The 23,028-nt window shown below is 42.3% G+C and overlaps 1 protein-coding gene across 1 annotated transcript; it reads right to left on the reverse strand.

Moving 5' to 3' along the window:
- Window positions 1–525: 525 nt before the first annotated feature.
- NR1D2 (nuclear receptor subfamily 1 group D member 2) lies at window positions 526–22,657 on the reverse strand. The gene is made up of 8 exons (XM_042888267.1): window positions 22,517–22,657; window positions 20,539–20,799; window positions 18,627–18,715; window positions 17,541–17,685; window positions 15,330–15,946; window positions 11,765–11,950; window positions 7,732–7,942; window positions 526–3,577 (listed from the first exon to the last, which is right to left on the reverse strand). The coding sequence occupies exons 1-8, from the start codon at window positions 22,632–22,634 to the stop codon at window positions 3,381–3,383; spliced, it is 1,824 nt and encodes a 607-aa protein (XP_042744201.1). The 5' UTR covers window positions 22,635–22,657; the 3' UTR covers window positions 526–3,380.
- Window positions 22,658–23,028: the final 371 nt, after the last annotated feature.

Here is a 23,028-nt window from a genome sequence, read left to right on the forward strand (position 1 = left end):
GGTTGTTTGTTTGTTTGGTTTTCTTTGCTGTCATTTTTTTCCAGTGTTATTAGTCGGAAGTCTTGGTTTTGGGATGTTGTTTTCTTTAAAATACTGATAAATACATTTCCTAGAAAAGCTCCTAACACAGCAAACACTTCCAACAAGAAAACTAAGTTGGGGAAAAAAAAAAAACAGACTTTTGCCTTCATGTCGTTTTCTACTCAGCTCTTACACTCTTGCTTAGAAATCCTCTTTCCCAAAAACTAAGCCATGCCTCTTTTAGAGTTACAAAGCCATATTCTTGAAATGCAGTGAGGGTGCTTACTTTGCTGCCTATTTCAATGAAGTCGCTCAGACAAGGCCGTTAGTAAAGGCAGCAAACCCCATCCAGCACCCAGCTGCACTGACAGGGTACAGACAGGCTGCACCACAGGACAAATGCCCAGCCTCTGTGCCCTGCAGCAGCTGACGGCCATCACTGCTTTGCTCATCCCCACGTGTTAGCCCTGCCTCTTGACTCCGTACAAAGAACACAAACACAGCTTAGCTTGCTGACATAATGCCCATATTTAATCTTTTAAAACGAGAACAAAATCAAGAATAAAATCAAGAATAAAAATTTCATTTAAGTCATACAGTACATTAATCTTTCAGCAATGACCCAATCTACAGTACTCAAATGCCTGCCATGAAGTCTATTATCTCAGCGTTTAACAAGTGTATAACCAGTGACACAGGAAAAGAAGAGCTCACGATACACGGCTAATACAAGGAGTGCCGATTTGCTTCTAAGAGTCCAGCTAGGGTTTGCAGTACGCAGGTAACTTTTGGACAGTACTTCAGTGAGCTTTTGCATTCAGTCAATCTGTTTGGGGCTTCTCTCTGTTATGAGTTTTTCCATTATGTACAGGAAGATTTATTTCAAATGAAGTTGTACAAGTTCAATTATCTACCTATAGGCATACATGGCCATTCTAACTAAAAATTTAATAAGCAGTAATTACTCAGTCCTGGTTATACATTCCTAAAGGCTTAATAATACAGTTTTAAGAAAAGAAAACAAAACTAAACAGAACACAGTTGTAGGGTGGCAACCTCTGTGAGAATCCTCCTTCCCTCCCCAAATAACCAAGGGTTAGCTTTACTTTCTGCATTTCACATGGGCCTACAAAGTCATTTCAGCTCCTAGATGATGCAAGACATGACTGTGTCCTTTCTAAAGTCTGAATGTTTCAATGCGTAACTCAGTGAAGCTCTCATACAAGTAATACTGGTAGGATGCAGACTGTTAACAGAAATTAGGACAATATGCCCCAATAGTGTATTTGGATAGCAATCTACAGGTATTAGGAAGCTGTTATCCAGTGGTTCAGGCAGCATGAAGCAGGGCAACGCTCCCTGCAGCAGCTGAGGAGAGGAGAGGGCGTGCTCCTCTGATTTAGCCAAGGCCGAAGCTGGCTGCCCTCAGTCCCTTCCCACTCAGCACCTGTCCCCATCTGCTCCCCCCCCTCTGGGAAGAAAGCTTACCGACTTCTGAGCGAAAATCCCACGGACGACCAACAGAGTGGAGGGCTGTGCTGCTCCTGATGCTTCCGGGGCGATAGAGGAGGTCTGCAGCTCCTCCAGCCCTGCTGCAGGACCAACGGTTCCTGTCGCTCACTGCTGCTCGAGAGCTGCTCCTGCATGGCCAGCAGGACTCCTGCAGTCAGAGGGCTTCCTGGCTTATGGCCTGAGCTACTGCACACATCTAAACATCACCAGACATTTAGTATGGTTTAGTTTAGCCCCAAGAGGGTTTATCTCTCAGGTAAGCTAATTAAACACTAGCGTAACAGAGCATCTTCTTCCCATGTTAACAAAACAAACAACTACTTAACACAAGTGCTTGGATTTTTTTAATCTCTTTTCTGGCATCAGGTCCTGCTACAAATGGCAAAAACTCATGGACAACTGCTTTCCTCGATGGAAAAAAACCCAGCAGAATCTCAAGGATCTGCTCTGCAATTTGCTACTGGCATGAACAAAAAGTCTTGTTTGTGGGTTTGTTTTTTTTTTGGTTTTGTTTTTGTGTGGTTTTTGTTGTTGTTGTTGTTTTAAAGAAAAATATGCAGACCATCCAGTGCACCTTCCTTGCACATACACACATATGTACACACAGGAGTGGAGAGCTCCAGAAGAACAGGCATGGGAACCACAAAGCCTGGACTGTGAAGAGACACAGGGAATCTCCCATTCCTATATTCAATTCTTATTTAGGAACGAAGCAGCAAAATGAAACATGGTAAGAAATAAATGGTCACAGAACACACACACACCCCAAATGCAATTATGGATAAGCATTAGAACATTATTTTTTTTTTCCTCAAATGCTATTATTCATCTGATAGTTTCTTGCTGGCTGTGCTGAAGTTTTTTGAAGAGCACCTGGTGCTTCTTTAAACATTAACAGTATACAAACCTCAGTGGCCATGGACAACCAACCTCAGTAATGCCATGAACGCCATCTCCACTGAAGGTTCTCTAGAAGCCATTCCAGAAATTGAACCTGACTCTGCCCCTTTGGTGCCACTCTATGTATTTTTTCAAATTAACAAACACAGCTTATTAATGCAAATTTGATGTTTTCTAAAAAGTAGAAATGTTCAGATTATTAGTTCAGCAAAATGCAAAGTGCATCTATTTGGTTCTTTCCATAGATCACCTTCTTTTGTAAGTTTAAATTCCTTCACAGTTTAAAATATTGTGAAGAAATTATATGTATACTTTATGTATAGAACTATTTATATACATACACATATATACACACAACTCTGTACTTTATAGCCATAAACACCCATTACTTAGCTATTTATATTATATACACATGGCATGAACACACTCAGTGAAGAGTTGGTGCGGGCTGAAATCATTCCATCAGGTTTAATGGAATAACAACGGTGAAACCATGAGTGAATTATCAAGAGACACAGACGTACATATATTAGATAAGGGAAAAACCAATTAAATCAGCTCTTTGATTTTCCTATTAACACAGGATTGTTCCTCCCATTCCACATTCCATATGTACACGTAGCTATTCTGCATTCAGTTTACATGAGAGGGCAGTGGTGGCTCTTTTTCTAAGTGAAAGAACAGTCCATATTTACTCAGGCTCATTGCAACCTCTTCTACAAAAGTGCAGCACAGCTGGGGCTGGATGTTTTGGAGGACTCTGAATGCTGCACCAATGTTAGCTGAAAGCACCTGCTGAAGCATTATTGCATGGTTATGGAACAGCTATCAATTGCTCACAGTCTGTGAACTCTCTCTCCAGCAAGTGGTACAACTGTATAAATACATATTTTAGCACGAAACAGTTTAACACGAGGCAAGTCCAAGTACAAATGAAACCTAAAGGCCTATGGGTGAACTTTGAAGGCCAAGAGTTCTTCAGAGTGCATGTTGTTTAAGGAACGCAAGTCAGGTAACTTCAAAAGAAGTTTTGTGAAAATAGAGGCTTCGTTTGGGTGATTTTTCATGATTAAGGTCCTTAATGCACGGATTAGCGTCTCCTGAAGTGCCTCCACAGAATTGACATTTTCTATTCCAGAGCGATCTAAAGAAGAGAGGGTGGACAAAAGAAAGAAGAAAAAAGGAGACAATAAATCTGAACAGTTGTACTTTGCAATATAAAGCCATTTTAAGAATTAATCCATTAGGAACAGAAAAATTATTTATGCCAGAAGTTTCAAACTCAAATACCAGCAGTCTTTTTAAACATTTAGTATCAGCTTAACAAAGTATTAAGCTCATGCTGAACTGGCATATTCAGTCACCTTTTCTGTTCACTTACCCATGTTTCCAGAAAAGGACAAACTGAAGCACATACTTAAATGTTTTGCTGAATCACAACCTTCAGCACAAAGAAGGGACATGAGGCACTTGGAAGTAGGCATTTCAAGTGCTTCTCAAGGCTGGACACAGAACTCTAAACTTGAGATCCTTGTTTGGATATGGAAATCCCACTCAGGACAAGTCACACTTGTTTTTTGCACAATGGGACTCCAAGGGGCGATGAAGGTACACGCCTTGATGTGACCGAGCACCATCTCTGACAGCGTTCCACAAGCAATTACAATGAAACATAACGCACCCAAAAGTCCTAATTAAAAGAGGAGGAATTTCAACATCAGGAAAAAATATTGTGTTTTTAACATACTGCACTCACCTTGCACCTAACGCATCTCTTTCAAGAAAGCAGTATTTTAGCATATGCTACTTTTCCTTAGGTGGAGTCTAAGTAGTAGCTTAAAATGACACGTTAAGCTAAATACCTCACCTACTAGTCATGCACAGTAGCTGTTTTTTTCCTAAGCTGCAGCTAGCTGTTCTTAAACTCCACGTAAATTTAGCAGGGCACATACATACACAAGTGACAGACATAACCAGAAATGTGCTTCACTGCATACATGTAGTTAAACACTGGGACACAGAACTGGGATGCAGTATTACAACAGCTTTCTGGAATAGTACCACCGAGTCAGATCACACAGTCAGAGTGGGAATGCCATCCTTATAATGTCAGTGTCAATCTGACTGGACTTCTCAGGTGAAGAGTCTACAAAAGTCCTCCTTGACTATTCAGTGCTGTTCCCTAACCTTATGGGAAGAAGTGCTATACAACCCACATAAGGATCCATTTCAAAGCAGTTAACTTGTCTTTTTCCCCCCCCCCCCTTTACAGAAAGATGGTTTCAGAATCTTTTGTTCAAAGAATTATGAACCCTGATTAATATCAAAACATGATTATAAACAATCATTCTATTCTTACCTAAGAACTGTCCATTGGGTTTGATGACTGCTCTTCAAGAGAGGATGCATGAGAATACCCAGCCAAAAGAAGCTGCTCTGCCTCTGTTAAGCAAACTACTCCACTTGACCACCTCTGCAATACCTCAGGCTTTGCTCTATGCTGAGCAGGGATGACAACATCTGAACAAAGATCACCAGGTGACTTTTCTCAAGAATTCTGTGCAACGACTGCTTCCTCATCTCAGCAGGGAGAAAAAGGCACTCCGGCCTCTCCCAGCTGCCTTAGGTCACTGGCTGTAGTCCCCACTGCTCAATTAACTCAAGTCTTTCTTCCCCCTCTTCAGTCTACTTTGGCTGTGGTCAGCTGAAGTTCTTCCTCAGTACAATCCAAATAAAAGAATAATAGAGGGTGTGTATTTCCTTTTCATCACCCTCAGTTGAGAGATTATCTGGTCACTAGAGCCACACAAACCACATTCTTTCAGCTTTGCTTCCTCTTTCTTCAGTGCCAGTGATCCATCATGCTATTTTCCCTCCATCTTCAACAATTCAAGCTAACTGAAGCCAGAGGCAAAGTATTCGTTCATCCAGTGCCATGTAGAGATACTTCTGACAAGCGTTCTCCCTGCTAGCACTGTTCATAGGCTTATGAGTATTTCTTTTTTTTCCCCCCCAACTGATATTTTTATAAGCAAAAGTCTTTTTCAAAGATACTTTACGTCGTGCAGTACAATATTTTAGATTGAATCTCTTAAACAACATTCAACAATAGCCCTCCTGTCTGCTTCTGGAAATGTGCATCTTGACTACTATCCTCCTTCTCATCTTCTTTCATTCTTAGATGAAGAAATCTCAATAGCTTTACTCTTCTACTTTCTGTTCTTCCAGCTACAGCTCTTTTCATGTTTGATTGCATCTCCATAATCTCTCTAATATTGTTCTTCATCTGTCTTTCTTTCTGTAATTGAGCTCCTCCTCCACATTGTGTCAAATGACTCCATGCTTCTGCTTTAGGGATAGGGTGCAGAGGATCTGTTTTTAAATGTTCTCTTAATCAGAAGGTGCCCACAGTCTTTCAGCCCCTTCTGCTGATATACCATATACTATTCATTGCTGGCAGATATCTTCCCCAGGAATGCCACAAGGTCCTTCCTTTTCTATGCGCTCTATCAGGAGGCATTTTTCAGGTATCTGCTCAACTACGAAGCCCCGCTCACTTATTTTTCCAAGTCATGACTACAACTATTTTTGTTTTATTGCAAGCTACATTATCATGTCAGAAAAGCATTGCACTCCTTGCATTTTATGAACTGACAGTGACAGTCAAGGTTACCATTAAGCTTGAAACATGCCAGGTTTGGGTCCAAATATTAAAGATCATTAAAGTTGTACTTTATAAAAACTCCATAAATATTGTGAAGAAGTCCAGAGGTGCTGATCAGACTCCAGATCAGGTCCAGAAGAAGCTAAGATAGCACAAATATCCAAAAAGTCAGCAGTTATGAGGAGCTGAAACACCTCATCTTTATGTTTTGTTCCACAGCTCTATCACTGTGCTGGAACCTGCCTAGAACTGTTCCAGCTGCCTCTAAGCTAAGCTCTACTGGGAGTCAGCAAGAGCATGAAGCAGGGTTTAGAAGGCCAGAGAAAGACAGAGCAGTGTGCTTTTTAGTACAGTCTAACAGAGCAAACAGACCCAATCATATTCAAAACAGACAGTCCAGAGTTTATGATACTCTAGAGCCCTGCAGCTGAACAACAGGAAGAACAGCTGTGGCCTAGTTATGACATTGCACAAGGAGGGAGGAGGCCTAGTTCTCACTCCTTGTTTTGAAGCCCATCTTCAGTTCCTGTCAATTTATTTTTGGAAAGATCAAAAAAAAGTAAAGCAGAGTCTGGAAAAGCAACTGAAATCCCAGTTTCTCTCTGCTACCTGAACATTTTTTACTAACAGACTACAGTGCCACACTTCCTTCACACTGCCCTTCCTTCTGGCTTTAAAGCTTACAGATTCCCTATCACCTACTGCTCACCACCACTGCATACAAACTGAAGAGACCACGGCTGCATTCCATCCTTTGCTATCAAAGTATACAGAGATCTCATGTGCCTACGCTCCATGCTTGAGCCTCCAGTGTCCCTCCCTGACAACAGAGAGGCAGGTCTAAAGCACTCATGTTGAAGACCGCTTGCTCAGGAGGTGAACAGGTCCCAGACATTGGCTTTTTGTGTAAGAAATAGGCACTGCCAGCATTCCTGCCAGCTACCCCTAGAGAGCTCCTTATCCAGCAAGCACGGATTCTGTGTCTTGTACTCCAGGCATCATATGCAGAGCTAATGTGCCTAATGCGAGGCTTTATATAATAGCGCAGAAGTAGGTGCTTAATCCTTTGAATCTGGACCAAGGTGTTCCATCTATCCAGGGACGGAAAGATGACATGAGGCTGGTGGAGATGTTAGTGGATTGACTCTAAGAAGTCACGATGCACATTAATAGGGCTTTATGCTGACACAGGCAGAGATCAAACTGTTGGATTTAGACTTAAGTAAGATATGCAGTAGACTTCAATGACCATACTTGGAAGTAAAAATACCACTTTATCCCAAGACTTACACTGTCCAAGTCAGGACTAATTTCATTGATGGTGTCCTGTGAAACTTGGATGAGTCAGACAAATAGCTTCTAAATAGTCACTGGGCAGCTATGAAATGTATTTTTGAGTTCTACAGAAGAAGCAGGAAAGCATAAGCCTTTTGCCACATTTTTCCAGAAGACAGCATTAGACGTAACGTGTGTAGAAAAGTTATTGGCTGCTAGTCTAGTAGTGTGAAACCTACTAAGTTGGACTTACACTCGAAATAAGATATGCCATTTACAGATATACCATTTGCAAAATCTTTTAGCAGAGAATCATATTCAAAATTTAGCAAAGATGTAAATTAATTTTCTCTCCTTACCAGCAGATACCAGGACAACCGCTGTAAATAAACTCATCTCCTCATCACTAAGTTGCAGGGCATTTAGTTTCTCACTAAATTCAAACATGGAATTGAGCAGATCACCGGCTCCCATTGAATGCAAGTCATCCACACTGTACTTTTTTCCACTAAGGAAGGTGACAGTACGTTCCCTTGCATCAAACAAAGATGCAAACCGTACCATTAAAACCTGGTGGAAGAAAAAATAAAAAGCAGAGAAATATAAGTGGATCTCTAGAGAAAGAAGAAAAAATTAAGCAATTTAACATAATTCTAACTCTCATTCTTATTGATCTCTGTACAAGCATTCTGTAGAGAAACTCTCAGCAAGCCATCAAGCTGCAGAAAACAGTGCAAGCTCTGCTCCAGTTGTATTATAGAAACAAGCAAAAAAAAATTTAGAGAGCAAAGACAGGGAAGGGGCTGTCTTTGGGAAAGGGGAACAGAACATGAAAGGGAGGGAAACCAAAGTTTAAGCATTAGACAGCTTCAGCCACGAAGACAATGCCATTCATAAATATGCCACTAGGACAATTTGCTTAAGCAACTAAACAGCAAAAGGCAGAGCATTAGAAGAACTGTTTTCTTGGCCACACTTAATGAGCAAAGTAAAGGTATTGAACCAGATTCTTGCTTGGTGTAAACTGAAGCAGCTCCATTGAACAATGCCGATTTACACCACCTGGTGATCTGGCCCACTAAGCATTCTTTAGGAAAGTACCATGCTGCATCACTGTTTCCACAGGAATGTTAATGAGCTCTGGTAGAAAGGAGCCGCATGTACAGCCTTCAAAGGCTAAGAAAGCAGGGCTTGAAACAGCACCTGGTCTGTAGCTGCAGCTCAAAATACTCCTTGGTAAAAGCACCTGGGCTGGAGCAGTTGACATATGCTGAACTTACCCCTCTGGGCTGAAATTTCTCTTGTGGTTTTCTCAGCCGTATTGTGAAATGTTTCCCTGTGGAATGGCTTGCAAAGTTTCATTTGCACATGTTCGACAACCTCATTTACATTTTCAAGGTTTAAGTTGTGCACAACAGCCTTTTTATGTAAAGAAACTGAACCAACTCATACTGGTTGAAACTTCATATTTGCTGTACCCTTTCAGCATGCCATCTTTTCTCACACTACATAACTGCATTAATTTAAATGACGTTTACTACAAATGAGAAGAACTGGGTTTTCAGCAAACACAAGTACCTCTGACAAGCTTAAAAAACAGGAAGGTTCAGAAAAAAAGAAGAAATTTGAGAATTCACACATCATTCATGCACATTACATGACCTGCTGCTTAATTTAAACAGCCAAATGACATGCAGCAATCTTGATGGACATGTAAGCACCATATATTATTCACCTTAGTCAGCTAAGCTGTATGTCTTTTGATGACATTTACTACAGGGAGCAGAAACCTAGGCTCTACAGAAGTCCTCAAAATACCAGAAAAGGAGACAGACAAAGCTGAACCTCATGCATTAGCAGAAACCCATGTATACTCAGCTTTCCAGTTCAAAATGCTATTGCTCTTGAAGAACAGGGCTTTAGAAACATGAATCACTAACTTCAAATAATGAGCAACTGGTACTAACACTAGTCTTCAAAACTGAAGCCCATGAAGCTGTGCAGATTTATTATAAGGCAAAACCCTCACAAAGAAATTTCAATGATGCAATTTTAACTCGAGGAGGAACAGTTTAGACTACAGTATAGCACGTGATTAATTCTTCCTGTTCCATCTCAAGCCAGGCTCCAATTTGTACATACTGAGCACATGCCTGATCAATCCTATCACCTAATTGTAGCAATATAAGCACACAAAAACTCCACACAATCAAGCGCTTGCTCACTTCCCTACCACCTGCAGCCAAACTGCCACGTTAGCGAGTCTGTAGATCAACTGAGCTACTAGCCCAATGGAACCAGGGGGCTCATTACCTCTAGCATTAATTACAATTGGAGCAGGGAAGCACCAGTTCAAGTTCAGCTGAGGTCCTCATTTTAGGCTCACTGCTACTCTCCTGAACTCCCACACAAAGCCAGGCAAATGCCACTATGATTCACTAAGCTCCACACTACTCTCAGTTCTAAGACAGAATTTTAGTTACATGTGTGTGAATATATATATTATATATATAGCTATGTTGCTTCTGCACCCACATTGTTTCCATGCACCTTCTTATCTTCAAATGATGAAGCATTCCTCGAGTATGAGCTGCTGTTAAGCACAGTGCCAAGACAGCCACACACTAGAGCCCGGGGAAGCCAAAATAGGCTTGGTGGCAGTCGTTTTACTCAGGCTTTTCTATTAACATGCAGATACAAGGGTATCCTAGTTTAGTTACCTAGAAGACAGAAATGACCTCAGAGACACCACGCTTTGAAGATGCTTTTGCCTCTACTGAAATGGCCTCATTAATCCTGTTGTTTTTTTTTTTTTTTTCATTGCTCTGCAATGTTTTTGATTTTTCTCTCTCGCTAAAGTACCACATAGGCTTTTAGCTCCAGGTACCAGTTCGCTAACAGAAATAATTATTAATGTTTCTTATAAATGACTGAATTAATTCCCCTGGATATAAAAACCTTTTGATGAGCAGTTCTTAAAACTGGCAAAAAGGCATATGAATAATGGTTTAGAAGAGCCTGAGATGAAAAAGTGCCAAGACAAAACATTTTACTTGCAAAATATTAGAGTCTGGCTTTAAGTTATATGAACAGTTCAAGCCTGATTTTCCACCCTCCTTTGAAGGCACTGGACAGTATCCCACTTGGCAGAGGAAGGAACCAACATTTGTGTTATATTAACAGCACAGCTGAGGCTGTAGTAGTAAAAATACTGCTCCTAGCTATAGAAGAGTTTTAGATTAATATTAAAAAGTTAATGATGAGCACAACAGCAAAAAAAAAAAAAAGCAAAAAAAAAAAACCACATCACAACTAAATGGAATAAACACAGAAACTGACACACTTCAAGCACCGAATTTTCCAATATATCATGTACCTTCCAACCCAACAATCATCAGTTTTAGAACTAGGCTATGTAAGAGCCCCAACCCGTTAAGAGAAAAATGTCTGTGGTTCAGGTAAAACTCAAAATCCAGTATCCCTCTTTGAAAGAATACATCAAGTAAATGAGAGCAAAAGCATCACCAAACTGTCTCATTCAAAAAAGCCCATTCAAAAAAGTAACATCAAATACTTGAGACTTATCTTTTCTGACCCCCTGTTACTAAACTTCACTTTTACGTACTTATAAAATGTGAACTCTGTCACATAAACAATAGAGTCTAGAACAGCAACTAGAACCCTGAGAAATGGTTCCCTTCATGAAGGTCACTAATTTTAAAACAGCACCAAGACCTCTGGCATCATTTCCTGTTTAACACCACTAATTCACATGTATGTAATGACTGCTAGTGGGTGAAATTAAACATGAGGACTTGGTAGGATTGAAGCCTACAGTAAGTCAAACTACAGAAGTGTGGCAGTTATCAGCTGCAGATAGTTGTCAGTGCCTTGGAGAATGATGGAAACTTCAGTGATCCCCAGTTGCCAAAGACTTGTGAGCAAGATGGATGCCCTGGCATTGGCATGGAACACAGTGGAAGAACAAAGGACATGCAGACTGATAAAGATATTCCTCTATAGAATTGTTAGGTCAATAGATGGCTTTCTAAACTATCTACATGCAGTCTGCTTCTCTCCAGGGTAAGCAAAGGTAGCTATCAAAGTAACTGCTGCTACACAAAACAAAGAAGCTCCTCATTAACTATTTAACATCCAGGGAAGCGGGAATGATAGAAGGACTGAGTACTTCTGAGCTACCTGGAACAAGGACAGCTCACCATTATCTGACCAGACAGTACTGGACACCATCAGCTTAAGGAAAACTCAGAGTAAGCATCCATTTAAAAAAAAAAAAAAAAGTGTTACCTGGTACAACACAGTTCTATTTATTTTTTTCTTAAGGAGGTCAAAATGACAGCCCGTCAAGTCTGCAATACACAGTGGTCTCACCTCAAAGGTCCCAGCCTTCAGAAGGTTAACCTGGTCATGTTGTGAGAGATCTCGGAACCCCGGGATGCGCTTGGCAAACTCCACCACTTCTTTCACTGCAGGAGTAAAACTCAGGGAAAACTCTTCCCAGACTTCATGGCCAGACATGTTTGGGTCCACATGGGGAGTCTTACTCATTGGGCAGACCTAATGTTTACAAAACACAGAGAGATCAACTCATAAAGATATCATTCCAAATATTGAAAAACTGTTTAAAGAAGCAGATTTATTCTCCAAGAAAGACTCTCAATGATTCACAGAGATGGAAAAAAAAAAAAAAAAAAAAAAAAAAAAACCACACAACAGTATTCTTTAGTCAAATCCCTATGCAACATTTTCCCCTCTCCTTTAAAAGAAAAAAAAAAAAAAGCAATTAAAAACAACTTCCCAATCCTCCCTAAAGACACAAACTTCGGAAGTTCTTAGCAGAGCATTTCTAAACACGGTTTACAGTGAAAGACTTGAGAGAATCGAAGTTGTGTTATTCTTCCTGATCTCAATCATAGCTGATATCTGGATTTCTCTTACTTGCATTATCAATATAATCTTGCAATTCATCATGATTTGAAAAATCACCTGTACTCTCATAATCACTACTACGTTCATTCTCATAGATCTGTCTTGTTTTGCAGGCACTTCAAGTGATTCAGTCAAGGTAACCAATATGACAACACCAGAGCAAGGAACTGAGCTGTGGTTTTCTGAGTCACAGGCTTACACCTTCATTACCAGAACAACCTTCCTACCCTACATGTTTGCTTTTACTTGTACCGCTGAAGAAAGACCAAGGAACTTGTATTCCAGTTTTGCTCAATCACAAGATGACAAAGTACTCTTTTAAATAAACACGTATTAACTTTTTGTAGGAAAGTCAGAACTCATCTAATGAGATAAATGCATCTGTCAAAGCTGACTTCCAGAAAATTCTCCCTATGAAGAGATGCTCTGATTTTCATTTCTGCCTCACAAAACTTGCATCTTGTAGCAACATTTAAAGCTTTTAATCCTTACTTCACCTGTCACTGAGGACAAGAATTCCTTTAAGTATTCTTCAAAAAGCATACTAAGTGGTACATGTAACCCTACATCATACCATCAAAGCAAAGATAAAACAATGAAATAGTAATTCCTCAGAGTTTTACTGCTTACAAAGCATCTTGAATCCGTCCAGCAATTCTTTGGTTCTGACATCCTAAGATCCATTACAAGAACATATCCAACAGTGCATTGGGTATATATGATATCAGAGAGGGATAACCAAGATGAAGATAATATTTCTGTACTTCCTCCTACCAAGTATCAGTTACTAACTGGGCATTCAATATACAGAAAGCTCCCACCTTTCACTCTCCCCAAGGGCAATCAAGCAAACCGCAGATTTCTTGGTTCACTTGTGATTCAGAATGTTGTATTTCTGAGGACAATCCTCAAAACCTTTTACCTCTGGGCTGGAAGAGGACTTTTCATAAACTGAAAATCATTCTGAATAAAAATAAACTGCTTTTCATCTGGAAATACTTCTGACAAAAAGATCCAGGCACACAGTCAGAAGCAAAGGTGGCACTAACCACTTCTGAACTTCATGCAGTTATTGCTACAAATGGAGTGCTCTCTAAGATAGGAATCTCTGGTTCAGCACACTACAGAGGGTCACAAACAAAAAACACCTCTGTTTCTCACACTACAGTTGTTCAACCTTCATGCAAATAGTCCTGAAGGGAAGCTAATGCTTATTCCTTCCATGTACTGTATCCAAGTTCTCTTGAGAAAAATCTACCTGAGTGTCATTCCTTTAGAGAGGTTTTGCTGCTTATGTGCAGTCATTTAGCTCTTCTGAGAGAAGCTTTTTCAAAAACAACTATATCAGAGCTTTTCTGTTTGTGCACACGTATGTGCACGTTGGAAATGTCAACGAACAAAGAAACCAAAACAAACACCATGCCCCTAAACGTGTCTCTGTACTGTTTCAGAGTCTAATTACATTCCCTTGCAGCTACTCATTTTGGTCAGATCCTGCTCTCATTGAATTCTCTGACAAAACTCTCGTTAATGTCAGGGAAGCAGTGGGAGCACGTAGTTCTGTTTGACTTGGTTTTGTTTCCTCATTGCAGACTATGCTAAACCTCCCTGCAGCTGCTATACACAGGTCAAACTGACTGGTTCGGTTGATGCAGGCACAGCCACTCCCTGCCTGCCCACGCTGACAGGTTTAACCTCTGCTTCTGAGGAGTGCCAAGAACGCTGTCACAACGACTCCAGATACTTTCCCTGCTAGGAAGAAAGGTTGGGAATTATTATTATTTGCCATGCTGCAGTGCCTGGAGTCTGCAATTAGAGGTCAGAGCCTGCTAGAGATGGCATGGTCCATATACGCAGTAGTCAAAGAAACACTAAAATCTTGCCTGAAAACAACCAACCTTTATAACATGGAGGTTTTTCCAGAGACCTGCAAGCACCCGTGAACAATCTTTACAAACCAGGAAGAAAAAAGACTGGGAGTTCAAGCACTTCAGAAAGGCTAGGGGTTTGCACTTCTCACTAGCAATGCAGGATGAGCATAAGGATGTTTCCTCTTCCCAGGCAGTTCTAATGACAATCTATTCTAAAGACTTAAAGAACGAGTTGCCTAAATGGCAGAGAAACAGCATGTGCAAGGTAAAGAGGAGGGGCCTTTGCTAAGGAAATGGGAAAAAAATGCAAGAAAATCGGAATGATTTTTCTTAAGAACTGAGATAGAAAATGGTCTAGCAAAGCTGCCTAGCTACCCAGAAAGATACTCAGATATTCAGAGCCTCACTTGTGCAAGTACTATGAAGATCCCAAACTTCAAGTGGCTTAGCAGTGTATCTTCCTTCTGCCTCTGTTCAGATTTGAAGATGTTCTAAAGGATGCTTAGCCTGTGGGTGCCCACTGAACCCCTATGTTACATGGCCTGTAACAGAATAAGCCCATTCCTATAATGAATAAATAACAAACAGCCTATCCAAGAAGAGATTTTAGATCACAATAGCAAGGTGTTCAGCTTAACTAACTTCAAATCCTAGCCCTAATGTTTCACTCCAGAAATTTGTTTGCAATATCTTTACAGAAAATACAGCATATCTGACTGTGCAGATTATTTTAAAATGAAGTCTTCAAAAGGTTTCACAGAAGGGAACTTACAAACTCATAACAACCATTGTCATTTTTTAAATCAAGGCAGCGAGAAAAAAAATTTTCTTCAACCAGTACCCTTTGATATACTCCTATTTTCAGCTGGCTAGAAAGTGAGCCGAGAAACTCCATCACTTGTATGATTTCAAATCCTGCACACAACTGGAGCCATTACTCTCCTTCATCACACATGCTATTAAACTTATACTATTATGTCAAGTTCCAGCAGTGATGCCAATTAACTGCATGCAGCTCCACTGTCTAAAAGTCAGTGACTCAATCTATTCTGAATATTAGTTTGAGGTTTGAAAAAACAAGCAAACAAACAAACACCACTAAGCCTTTCACCACATGAAATATGATGTCAATATACCAGATGCATTCTTCCTCCAGTGCCGCAAGAATAAGTGGTGTTTCTGTTTGGAGAAAAGACATCTTCTGGGATTCTATCGCACAGTCGCTGAGTGTAACCATTGGTGAAGTTCATGCAGTGGCCATTTGTGAAACATATGGCATGCCCACTTGGATAATGCATTGTGCTTCTCCCTTTGTACTGTCCGGCCAGGTGCTGCTCACTTTCAGGGTACTGAGGGCCACTGAGCCCACTAACACAGTGCTCAGCGCTCAACATGTACTGTTCAGTGTTTTTTGACACCCTCTCCCCACTCTGGGACTGCATCATCTCTGCTGGGCTTTGAGACTGTTCTTGGTTGTACATGAAAGTATCTTTGTGGGCCCTAGTGACCATACCAATCACCTCTTCCTTAGCCATGTCAGAGCTAGGAGGAGGAGAAGGGCTTTTGAGGGTTTCCCGCTCTTGTTTGGGTTTAGAGGAAAGGTCTTCTTGAGGCGCTTGATCTTGATGCTCAGCTAACGCTTCATTGGGTAAGTGACCGCTGAACTGACTGTTCATCATGGTTTTCATGGCACTCTGCATTTCAATCAGCATTCTCTGCTTTTCACGTTTAGGAATGCGGCCAAATCGAACAGCTACCAAGGAGGAGAAACAAAAAGTTAAAGTCAATCCTGAAAGTGTCAGAACAGGCACAATCATCAAACCAAAATGGAAAATAAAGCACGCACATACACAAAACACACGTGCCAACCAATAACCTTGCTCTGAGGGCTTTTACTGATCTCACTAATACTACAAAAGGAGTATTACCACTGAAGTCAAAGAGCTCCTGGGCATAGCATATGCATGAGATATGAATTATATGCTGCTGTTTACATTCAGCAAGAAAGCAGTTATGAAGCACAATCTGTCAAGCCTTTTCTCTTTGCTACAAACCTAAGGACTACACACAGAGTTGTGTTAGTTAATTAAATGGCAGGCTTTAAGACTGGATCGATTAAATGAGTACAATTTTGTGTGCTGACAATCAGCTCAATTAAAGCACAGTTCATACAGTATTTGAATATAGGTTCTACAAGACAACTCCTTATAGTCTAGTTATCCATCTTGCAAAAACAGTGAAGAGAATCAATGCTGAATTAAGCTTACCTGTGCAAACTTTCCTGATAACTTTGCCTTGACAAGGACATTTTCTGCTGGCAAGGGGATGGGCATCACTGTGGCTGCAGCACCTTTGACCCTGTCCTGGGGAAGCTACAACTGCCTTTACCATCCTGCCCAACCACAGCCTTACAAGGGCTTACAACCAGTTTTGACTGACACAATTATATTCATGCAGTAGTCCATTGTTAATGTAACTAAACTCCTTTCATTAAAGCAGGAGCAACCTTGTGTGCAAACAGGCACCTAGGGCATGAAGTAACTCCTATGCACAAGAACTCAGAACAATTATTTAAAGTAAGTTTTAAACACTCTTATTAACAGTCTGAGATTCCTAGTTTTTGTGAAATAAAAACCCAGACTAAACCAAAAAGTGACACAGAAGGCAGACTTCTGTTTTATATCAGTAAGTTGTAGCTGACTGATAAACTACACTTACCAAAAAATAGGTCAGGAGGAATAGACAGTCAGCAAGGTGACCAGACACAGCTCAGCGTTATCCCTTCCTCCCCACCCCTCAAGAAAAATAAAAAGAACAGCATAGATATAAGCTTGATCTATGCACCCAAAACTAACTCGTTCAACTCCACAATGGTTACCCTAGGGCTACCCCACCTACCTGAACTCCAATGGGTCTGATCCAACTCACACTAAAAAGCCGTCCCATTTAGTTAAAAAAAAAACATCCTGCCCAGGCAGAATTCCCTGTTGAAAAAATAACGCCAGCAAAGAATCTTGCCAGGATTCAGGAAGGACACAGGGTAAAATATTACCTCAGTAAAACAAGATCAAGACTCCTGTTGTATCTGCATCCCTAACAGACCACCGCAGCACACATTGCTCTGCCAACCCCCAGGAAAGGGAGGATGGTTCTTTGGCTGGTATTACATTACCAAGTCAGGAAACTTACAGGGCAAGGTGGCAAGCTGATCTAAGAGCACTTTGATAGGGAATCTGTCCCTGATAGTATGATCAGCTGCATTTTTGTCATTAAGACTCTTAGCAATGAGTTCTGTGGTGGGCAGCATATTCACTCGCAGAGGATTGATGCACAGTTCAGGAACATACCATCTCTTGACATTCCAACAGACAGACACTTTTTGAAACGACACTGCTGGCATCTGTTTCTATTCATTCTCATTATAGAGCAGTTGTTATTCTTCAAGCACTTCTTATACTGGATGTTTTGCTGAATGCTTCTTCTGAAAAAACCCTGTAAACAAGCAACAAAACCATCACAATTTCTTATTACAGAGTATGTCAAATCCTGCTGCCAAGATACACCCCTCTGTAAGCACAGAGTACTTCACCTCACCTCATCAGCTGCTTCAGGCCAGCAGCCCTAAGTGAATTTAAAAGAACTCTGTTATTCCCAATGACTTACTTCCCTTCAGTATGTGATCTGCAAGTAAAGTAAACTAGTTACTTTACTTACCTCCAGGAGATGCTAAGTTGCTCCCTGCATAGTCAGCATCTAAAAGCTAAATACCTTACTTTCATCATTGTACTGCCAGTTTATGAGATATGCCCTCAAACTCCTATGACATCAAACACAAAGATGAAAGCCAAAAATCAGTTGTTTTTTTATTTCAGTTCTGTTTCCAGACTATGGGGAATATCTTACTGCAACATACAGCTTTCAAAGGTAGTTCTTCTACAGCTTCTACCCCAAAACTGATAAACTCCATCATGGAACACAACATCTGCAGCTTTAGAGTATCAGAAAATACACCTTTATTGGTGCATGAGCACACAAGCACCCAGTTTTGGTTTTTACTCCCATGGTAAAAGAACTGACTTTCCAAAGCTGTTCTGTGTCATCCCAGGTTACAACTCACATACCCGCTATCTCCTAATGCAGTTAATAGTCATGTCTTGCATGACACGGGCCTTCCCACCTATCTCCAGTTCTTCTTCTTTGCCACACACTCCAGGTCAGGCAAGACTGAATAAAGGGTGAGAACACAAAGTACTGCAGAGCTTGGAAAATGCCGTGAATTGCTGAGAGGCTCGCCCTTTCCTACAACACATCCACTGCCTGAAACTTTTCAGATTTAACAGAGAAGCACAGCAATATTCATGTTTTTCAGCATTATCACTGCTTCTCCCTTGAGGGCATTGTACCTGCAGGAAGATGAGAAAAATATACCTCACCTTGCAGCCCTCACAGGCATGAACACCATAATGAAATCCCGAAGCAACATCTCCACAGACCTTGCAAAGAAGAACCATTCCATTGAATTCTAGAATCAGAACAGAAAAATTCAAGGATACAGAAAGTCAGTGACAACTGCTTTGGAACTGGAACACAGTTCCAGCTTTTTAAAACCTGTACTAACAGCAAAATGTGTCCAGGTCAGTTGAAGATACAAAAAAACCAACCAAACTAAAAAAAAAAAAATCAACACAGAAAACAACCAACAGAAAGCAAGAAAGTATGAAAACCTTGAACAGTTCAGAAGGTACCAGTGCACCGGAACAGGGGAAGAAAAAAAGCAAACAGCCATGAAGCACTCAACAGAACAGGAAGAATGCATGTATTCACTGGACTTTGAATCACTGTAGCACTGTACTCATTTGTAGAAAAAGAGCCTGCTTACACTTAGCATTTTAAAAGGATCATTTAGGTAACTAGGCCATCGAAGCTTTGGCTCAATTTGTCTTTCCATCAGGACAAGAAAGCACATATAATGGCTGCAGTTTCCTCAACTGAGAGCAGACATATTCTCTCACACACTCTGATTTGAAAATACCTTCATAGCTCTGTAAATATATTTATGGGTTGGCTTTCCAAGTTTCTGCCTCATTTTAGTTCAGTTTATCAATAAAGAATTTTTGCAGATCCTCAGCAATGGCCAAACACTGTCTTTACCAAAGCAAATGGGAGTTTCACCAATGACTTCAATAACCACAAAGTTACTTTAATGCTGAGTAACAGACACAGTTGAAATTTCTCCAACAGAACTGTGTTCTATCAAAAAAGCAAATTTTTTTGACACTTGGGTTTCACTTGTGAAGAGAATTTATTTTTCCCCCATAAGGCCTTGAAAAAGAACCAAACCACAGGCTTTCCATATTTTATATAACTAATACAGCAGGCTTCACCTTCAGGAACTCTGCTGATACCAACAACCTAGTTGCTAGTACACTTAACAGCAAGCAAAGGTTCTAACTAAGAACTTATTGTAGTAACACTGAGAAGAAAGGAAAAAAAATTGACACATTTTTAAGGTAGAACTGTTGTATACTAATTATAGTTTCCTATCAATTCAAAGCAATAAAACAACTCAGCCTGTTAAAAATCCAGCTTTCAAAAGTCCAGTCTGAACTCCAACTGAGCGTTTGTGGGAATACCGATTAAATACTGAGTCCTGTCCTTCCAAAACCTATCAGATGTATTTCCATGTTGTGGTCTTCTCTGATCAACAGAGAAAATATAAAGCAAACAGTGGTAGCTAAACTGCTAAACACATTTTGCAAGGCTATCCTTTAGTTCAAGCTTATGAGCAAATATTGGTAATTCATTCATTTTGTTCCTCAAAGAAATAAATCTCTTTGAGGCGGGGGAGGGGAGAAGGGGTGGAAAGTTAGTGGACAAAGGTGGGAATATAAAAATAAAGACAATTTAAAAAGGAAGCCAGATTTACAAGACAGCTCCATAAACACTCTTTCAGGCAGCCTCTAATCATTACTATCACTCCGTTATTTAGAAGACTGTAATGTTTTACACAAGATTACTTCATCACATCTTCTTAAGTGCGGGTTTGATTTTTATTAAGATCAATTCTCATTAGCGAAAATTGGCAATAGAGCAGGACTGTATTTATGGGCTGTTTGATCCAGCAGCGAGGAGACCTTCTCACCTACTAGCACTTGTATGGTAGAACCATACCATACATACAACAAACAGAAATAAAAAAAAAATAAAATAGACAATGCTTAGCTACATGCTGTCAGAGGAAGCCACAGAGAGGACCTGCTTGTAATGCGTAGAATGTATAGTTTCACAGTTTAGGGATGTAACGGGGGGAAAAACAGTAGTTTCACAAACAGGCACCAAACGTACTTGTGACTCCGTTATGGCCTTTTGTCAAGCCAGCAACACCCGACTGGCTCGGTTTAACAGTCTCCTCTAGCCGGTCACTCTTTGGTGCCCCATCAGAGCCCTCACTGCTCCGACCATTGCAGCTGCTTTCCGAGGAGGAGCTGTTCGGAGAAGATGGTACAGGCGAAGAGGATGACTGGAAACCGCTGTCTGAGCTCTCGCTGTGACATGAGGCTGGGCTAGATGCTGAACTCGAAGAGCTGATGTAAGCTATCACACCCCCTAAGGCAAGAAAAAAAGGCAGCATGTAGTGACATAACAAGCAGACATGCACCACGGCCATGTGAGCCACGCCATGACCCAGCACCGCCAGACCCAGCTGTCACGTGTTCCTGGACGCACTCCTTTCCAGAGCTCCCTCGTGCTCCTTCCTCCCCATCCGTGCGCAGCGACTGACCTCCAGATCTGACCCATCCGCCTCCCTGCTGCAGCAGCCACCCTCGGTTTGAGATTAGATAAAGAGACGGGCGGAGCAGCGAGCTGCGTGCGGGCAGAACAGGCAATGGGGACAGGGCACGAGGCCCAGGGAGGGGGGTTCCCAGGGTGCCCTATGAGCAGACCTTGTCTGGAGCGCACGTGGAGGCTGGGGAAAAGGCACGATCTTACAGCTGCGGATCAGAAAGCAAACAGGCTAGGTTAGGGACAGAAATAGGGCAAAGCACGCAGGCTGGAAGCCGGAGGCACAGAAAGGAAGGGCTGGGAGGTGCTCACGATGCAGAAGGGAAAAAGCAGGCAAAGGAAAGAAACAGCACTGCAGCCTGGTTAGCCTATTTAATGTCATGTGTCCTACTGCAAGCTCTTGCAGCACCTCTAGAAGCAAAGAAACTCCAGCTGCTTGCTCTGTGCAGGGCACGGGAGGACAGAGATGCTTGCAGACTGACACTTGAGGATGAAACAGCTTTTTGTCCTCAGGCAGACGTGGAAGCAGTTTTGCTCCTTTTCTTGCTTGTTAATAAGATAAATTGTTTTCACTTCACCTGAGTTTGCCACTGAGACTCACTATTTCAAAAGTCAGTACAAAAGCATTTGATATTTCACACGCAGAAGTTCAGCAGCAAAAACCATGCAATTGTTTAAACAAATGACAGCCAGCAAGGTCAGGCTGGACCAGGCTCTGAGCAACCAATCTAGCTGTAGACATCCCAGTACACTGCAAGGCAGTTGGAGTAGATGACTTCTAAAGGTCCCTTCCAACTCAAACAATTCCATGATTCTATCCCCTTGGTTCCATATAAGCATTGCTCTAGGTGTCCCTGCAGAGAAAACTCTTTGCACTGGAGCAAGGAGTGCCACGCACCAGGAAGAATGAAGGACTGCAACAATGGCCATGCACTGACTTTATTTGAAAGAAAGAGACATCTGTGGCAGAGAAGCCCCTGACCAAGCGAGAGAGGTGGTGCAGGGGTCTGTGCATCACCCCTTCCACCAGCCTCCCCCCCCACAGCCCAAAGCTGCTGCACTGTCATACAATCCTGGGATCCCAGGAAAAGCTGCTGCTCTTGGTGAGTTATAGTTGATAAAAGCAATGAAGTGTTACAACAGCCCTCTTAGAATTCCAATGCCAGTGCTACCAGCCCACTCCCTCTCTAACATTCACTTCCCCTACTAAAGGCCTCACACCCCATGTGCCACTTGGTGAGCAGGGGTCAACCCAGACAGCCACCAGACACCTCCCTGCTGTTCCTCAAAATCCTCAGCACCGCAGCCATCCACAGGCAGGTGTGCTGGAAGCACACCAAGCAGGGCAGCAGGCAGCCAGGCTCATGGGCAGGAGGTGCCAGGGGCACACGGGGGCAGACAGGCAGACCCAGGCGCCAGCCTTATCTCCTGCAGGAAGCAAAGCCTCTCTGCAATGAGCCCAGTGCCACCAAACCCTGGGTCACAGAAAGAGACACACTTCCCCTGAGGGATGTCACAGGAGGCCAAAAAAGGAGCACACCGATGACGGGGGGGTTTCTCCTTATCTCCTCTTTTTCAGAAGCTGGAGAAGCTCCAGGGAGCCCTCCTGCACGACCGGGGTTTCCCACTTCCGCAAAGGACAGCTGGAACCCCGACATCCGCGCTATTCCAGGAGCTGCACCTCGCAGCCTCAGGGCCGGCCACCCCCGCAGGCGCACACGCGGCCAGCCTGCAAGAGAGTACCCGCTAACCCACGGCTCGTCGGGGTGCGCTCGGCCTGAAGGCAAAGCGGGTCCCGCCGCACCGTGCCGGCGCTCAGCAGAGGCCCCAGCCGCGATCCCACACGCGGCAGGCAGGACCCCGAGTGTGGAGCTACGGGGCGCGCACGGAATTCCAACGCCCACCACGAGCGGCGGCGGCCCCGCGGCGCCCGCGCTTCGCTCCGGACGCGGATCCGCGGCCCCAGCCCGGCTCGCGCCCCGCCACGCGCGGCCCCGTTAGAGCCGGGCACGGCCACGGGACGGCGGCCCCGCGCGGCGCGGCCGTTACGCA

This window comes from Lagopus leucura, unplaced genomic scaffold (assembly GCF_019238085.1).
Source record: "Lagopus leucura isolate 7727_CA_CO unplaced genomic scaffold, USGS_WTPT01 Super-Scaffold_100157, whole genome shotgun sequence".
NCBI lineage: Eukaryota > Metazoa > Chordata > Aves > Galliformes > Phasianidae > Lagopus > Lagopus leucura.

Bases quoted from the DNA above. Each gene is read 5' to 3' on its own strand.
- NR1D2 (XM_042888267.1), bottom strand. From the start codon at position 22,634: ATGTCGGGGTTCCAGCTGTCCTTTGCGGAAGTGGGAAACCCCGGTCGT. The intron at 20,800-22,516 runs GTGTGCTCCTTT...TTCTTGCCTTAG, and splicing joins GAGAAACCCCCCCGTCATCG to GGGGTGTGATAGCTTACATC. The intron at 17,686-18,626 runs GTGAGGTATATT...GCTTGTTTACAG, and splicing joins ATGCCTGTGAGGGCTGCAAG to GGTTTTTTCAGAAGAAGCAT.